The sequence below is a fragment of the Barbus barbus genome, assembly GCF_936440315.1.
Source record: "Barbus barbus genome assembly, chromosome: 9".
Classification (NCBI taxonomy): Eukaryota; Metazoa; Chordata; class Actinopteri; order Cypriniformes; family Cyprinidae; genus Barbus; species Barbus barbus.
The window spans coordinates 28,945,634-28,951,633 of NC_136737.1; the positions used below are offsets into that span (position 1 = coordinate 28,945,634).

The 6,000-nt window shown below is 37.3% G+C and overlaps 1 protein-coding gene across 3 annotated transcripts in view; it reads left to right on the top strand.

The window, feature by feature from the left end:
• LOC306874644 (NLR family CARD domain-containing protein 3-like) overlaps nt 1–6,000 on the top strand; it is a 45,211-nt gene that overhangs the window by 20,274 nt on the left and 18,937 nt on the right. The window contains exon 9 of one of the 3 annotated variants that reach the window (XM_079424810.1): nt 1,070–1,243. The exons of the other annotated variants lie outside the window; for them this stretch is intronic. Within the exon in view, the coding sequence (XP_079280936.1) occupies nt 1,070–1,243 (174 nt within the window). The remainder of the gene's footprint in view (nt 1–1,069; nt 1,244–6,000) is intronic. 3 annotated transcript variants of the gene reach the window in all.

Genomic DNA, 6,000 nt, shown 5'->3' on the forward strand with positions numbered 1-6,000 from the left:
GTGTGTGCGTGCCTGTCTGTGTGTGTGTGTGAGTGTGTGTGTGTGTGCGTGCCTGTCTGTGTGTGTGTGTGAGTGTGTGAAAGTGACAGTTGAGATTCAAATTCATGAACATTCCGTCATTGTAACTCTATGGGATTTTTTTGCCTGATTTTTTTCGTCCGCTGTGTGAACATCGTAGGTCCAGTCGCTTAGAAAAGATACAGCACTCCTCTCCTCAATGATCCGGTTGATTTGACACCTCAATCATGGACTGAACAGACAGATTCGTCTTTATTAATCACTTCCCAAGTCTAGAGAAATAAATCATAAGACAAACTAGTGTTAGCATAAATCTGTTGTATTTTCCTCTTGTTACGGTTTGCTGCAGGAGTTATAGCAATGTGTTGTGAATCTAAAGGAACAAAATATGTTATTAGACACAAGCTAATAAACAGGCTATTAAACACAGAATATATATATATATATATATATATATATATATATATATATATATTGTGGTTAACCTTGCATCCTCTGAGTAATTTTTTTTTTTTTTTTTTTTTTTTTTGAATGAATAATTGAAAATATAGGATGAATAATTGAAAATATAGGATGTACAGAATAATCAAAATATCTCCATTTAAACTAACCAATATCTGTGATTAGTTACTAATTAGAAACACATTCTAAATTTAATGATCACTTGCAAATTGGAGTTAGATTAAAGCACGAGTAGTAGTCCTTCACACAATATACCTTCATCCACGCCGCTGGATTTCATCATTGAGCCGATTAGTGATCCTTACAAGACTTATATATCATAGTTACACTATAATGTTACTCTTATTTTAACATTATCACCTGTATAGTACTACAAACGGTTTGAGGAGTGAAAACGATGAACTAGTTCAGCATCACAATCAGGAATCATGTAGAGTGAGTTAAATTAATGTCTCAGCTGCTGGCAAGATAAAATCTCTATAGCACCGATCCTGGTGTGAGAGAGAAAAGCAGAGCTCATACAAACACACTCTCACCCTAAAGCTGAAACACAATCCCAGAGATCATTCATGTTCTTCACTCTCTGCAGGCTGTATAACTGCAGTATTGGAGAGGAAGGCTGTGCTGCTCTGAGTTCAGCTCTGAGATCAAACCCCTCACACCTGACAGAACTGAATCTGAGCTGTAATAAACCAGGAGACTCAGGAGTGAAGCTGCTCTCTGCTCTACTGGAGGATCCACGCTGTAAACTACAGAAACTACAGTAAGTGTTATTATATTATTAAACACAAAAACTCTGTGAAAATACTGCCAAACAAAAACATTTAGTGTTAAAGCGATAGTTCACCCAAAAATTTAAATTCTGTCGTCACTTTAATTATCTTCAAATAATTTCAAAACAGCATGACTGTCTTCTCTGAACATAAGAGAAGATATTTAGAGAAATGTTTTTGTCCACACAATGGAAAGCAATAATACCCAAACTTTGGTTACACTGTAAAAAATTGCAGGCCTCCTCAACTCTCCAACAAATTTTCTAGTGACTGATTACATCTACATTTCTCCATCGGCCCAACTGGATTTCTGCTAACTGAATTTGATCAATTGTGGCAACAGTCTGTTAACTGTTGAAATTAAACAACTGCTAACTGTCCAAAAATTAACCCTCTGAGGTCATTTTGGGACCCTTGAGATGTTTTGACATGCCCTGATATTTGTGCTTATTTCAGCTTCTTATAACATACTATTGATCAACATGTAATTTTTTTTGTATTCAGCACAAACTGTGCTACAATATTATGTGACCAAGATGGATGTACATGTCTGCATTTCTTAGAAAAAAAATATTATGCGTGGTTTGTAAGTTTTGGAAAAATAAATGTAGCTGAAATAAGGCCATAAAAGCCACACTAAATGGTCCTGAATAAGACTTTTGTGTAATCATTCTTGTAGGCTAGAATATTTACTTCACAATTATGTGAAAATTATTCAGCTTACTCATTCACAGAAAACAATATATTGATTTAAATTTTTAAAGACATGTTTTGTGATTGAAAGCCAATATGTGAGGGAGTGGTAATGGTCTTGAATATTAAGTGATTTCACCTGAGAGACAAAGGGCCCTCCCCTAAAGCTGCTAATGGCCCATCAGTGTGACTGTCACTTTGAGGCAAGGTGAAATGCTGTGAGGCAACCTGAAGAAACAATTTCAGAGGGCTCCAAGATTTTAATCTATTTTATTGTAATTGCTCTATGTTTAGGAACTAAATGTCTCGCATAGTATAAGTCAACTGACATACTTTACAAAATTAAGAAGTTTTAAGAAGGGGTACAGAAGACTGTGCTAAAGAGACATTCAAGGCAAAACAGTGCAAACCGGGACAATGCAAGAAGTAGTAATTGTGTCCAGTATACATAAGGACATATATAAGGAAAGATGAGAGCATTACAAAAGGCAGATGGTTTGTTAGGCCCACTCACCCACCTATGTGTAACCTACTCACTCACATGGTATTGCACATAAATACATGTTGTTTCATGTGTAAATCCAAGTATATGTTCTAAGTTTTATGTAGTGTTACAAAAGACAGTGCAAAAGAGACATATATAGACTCATGGGAGAATGCGAGTCAGCAGACGTCAGTTGAGCTCCAGTTTCCCGTGCAGGCCGGAATCACAGAGTCTGTGGAATCATACCAACATCCGTCTCTGTTTTCCATGACAGAGTGGACTGCCTGGAGATTACTTGCTTGTTTGCCTTGGCTCTCTTCGAAACAGGTGCTTGAATATTTTCCTTGGCAAATCTGTAAAAAAAAAAAAAAAAAAAGGAAGTTAGTAGTAATATATTATCACAACAGTTTGTGTAGTGTCACACAAGTACATGTTTACGATGTAAACTCAATTACATCTGTAAAATATCATGTCTGTGCACTTACTCAGTATGATTCTCGATCGCACTGAAACCTGAACGACACCTGCGTTTCCCTTTGCGAGGTGCTGATGCAGGTGAGCATGATGCAGCCACATGCCTAAAAAAAGTTAGCAAAATCCAAAGCAAACCAATGGCCAACTGATGGATACAATGTGTGTCTATATCTGCTGATGGCCAATTACACGGACAAATATCTGTTGATGGGCTGTAAACCACGCGTATTTACAGCTTTTCAAACATTTACACCCGAGAAATTTGCGAACGCCAGCCACCGGACATATACTAGCACGTAGAAAACATTTACACCTAAGAACAGATATTTGTAAACAAGTTATGTTGAAACTACCCCACACTGAGCGAAATGCATTAGAAACAACACAAAGATATTCAGAGCAGATATTCCACAACATCTATACATTAGGCACGATAGTATTGTAGCATGACAGTGTTATAAGCTAGCCCAAACTGAACGGAATATATTACAAATTCATTTAGAGTATCACATATTACAAACCCAGAAAAGTGCTTATATAGATTCAATTATTAATATTAATTATTTAACCTTACTTTAAAGCGATAGTTCACCCAAAAATTAAAACTGTCTTCACTTTAATTATCTTCAAGTCATTTCCAAACAGTGTGACTTTATTCTGTGAAACATAAGAGAAGATATTTTGAGAAATGTTTTTGTCCACACAATAGAAAGCATTGATACCAAAACTTTGGTTGTCAACAATGTCCAAAATATGATCTATTGTGTTTGACAGAAGAAAGAAGGTCATACGGGTCAGGAACAACATGCAGGGAAGTACATTATGACACTTTATATTTTTGGGTGAGCGTTTAAGAATCAAAATGTAAATGATCAAACACAATGATTATACTGAATGTGCTCAAGACTAATGTATGTTTATATAAACCAGGGGTGCCCAACAGGTCGATCGTGAAGGCAATGCTGGTAGATCACGCTTTAGGTCACTGGTTCTCAGCCGGGGGGCACGAGATAACTTAAAACTAAAATATAATATATTCACTAATGTTATGACTAATATGTTAAATAATGTAAATATATAAATATAAGCACCACCTCTCTAGGTATTCTGTGATGTTCTGTGTTTCGGAGCAGCAGACCGTTTCTCATCTGTGTGAAATACAGACTGAACGACGGCTCAAAACCTCTGGATGAGCAGATGATACACAATACAGCTCTCGGCTGGATAAAAGAAGCCAGGGTCACACGATATGAGCATACAGTACTCTGTATGAGCATAAGTATCAGCCAAAATGATCAAACACAATGATTATACTGAATTTGCTCAAGACTAATGTATGTTTATCTCGGCTGGATAAAAGAAGCCAGGGTCACACTAGTAGCCTAAAGTTTTGATGGATGATCTGGGGTCGACAATATAATTGGCCCGGTGGCCCGGACGTACTTTTAAAACCGTCAGGGCCACCAGATCGCTCCAACCACTAGCCCGGTGGGGCCAGTAAAAATAATGCCTCGATTAAAAAAAGTCTAATTTCACATTAATTACCTGTGGTTCTGTGTTTTGATTTCTGTTAAATCGTCTCGGTAACCACCGCTAACACGTTACGTGATCCCGACAGCCTTACAGAGCGGGTTTATGCGCTCCGTCTGCACCGCCTTGCTCGTTGCCGCGGTTACGCGCACAAACTGCACACTGCTGCTCAGCACCTACCTATAGCTACTATTAAGCTGGGCTACATGTTTCTGAACCCCCCATCACCCGGTCAAACGCCGGGTAAAAAAGAGAAGGCAAGGAAGAGAAAATCACCAGAGGAATTGAGGGAAAGCGAAAGGGAATACGAAAAGAAAAGGCAGAGAAAGTTTCAGCCCCAGTGGCGAGACCGCTGGAATTGGCTGGGCTTAGGGGTGTGCGATATGACGATTTTTGATCGTGGACGATACAAATGTCTCCACGATCTGCTTTTGAAGAAATATGGTAGTATCGTGCTATAGCACACATTATGTCAAATACAGTTCTGGCGCCTCCGTCTCTATATACTGTACAACACCACATACAGCAGTAGAGTTACTCTGACAGGACACTGCACTTATTCGCGATCGCAAAAGTACATTATTTGCACACAAGCCTTGCTGGTTAATAGTTTAATTCGCGCGCTGGTCTGACGTGCGCTCATACACCTGAAGCACGCGCGCTAAAAAGTCTGTCTAACAGCGCCTGATTACTCAACTAACTTATTTTTTGCGCTAATACTGTCAAAACACACAAGGTTTACATACAGACTCATTTGGTTATCTCTAAAATGAAAGTAAATAGTTAAGAGAGAAACAGATGCGTGCCTATATATTAGATGCGTGCAGCTCTTAAAGGGACAGGACACTAAACATGCTGTCGACTGTCATTAAAGGGATAGTTCACCCTAAAATTTAATTTCTGTCATTATTTACTCACTCACATGTTGTCCCAAACCTCTATTAATTTCTTGTGCTGAACCCAAAAGAAGATATTTTGAAGAATGAGGGTAACCAAACAGTTGCTGGTCCACATTGACTTTGATAGCAGGAAAGAACAGCAACTGTTTGGTTTTCCACCTTCTTCAAAATAGCATTTATGTTCAGCAGAAGAAAGAAACTCATTCAGGTTTAAAACAACTTTTGAGAAAATTATGGTATAAAAATAAAACATTATGACAGAATTGACAGACAGATGACAGAATATTTATTTTTGGGGGAACTATTCATTTAACGTTAACAAAACACAAAGAGAAAAATCACTCTCTATTCTTGACTGAAAATCTTTAATACAGTTGCTTTAGGAATCAGTCTATCTAGTGTTTTATTTTTATATTTGTTCATTTAATTTCATTGAATGCTCTGCTAAATACACCTATTGTACCTGAAAATAAAGCACTGTTTGTTTTATTTGTATATTATGCGTATTTGTAATGTGTATCTTTGTTCTTATTTTTTAATAAGAGAGATAAAATGATGACAAAGATTTTTATCTTCGCCCACTTTGGCCTAAATATCTGCCATGTCTTTTTTTTTTTTTTTTTTTTTTTTGTTACCTTGAAAGGCTTTGTCTTTCTAGTTTGACTGT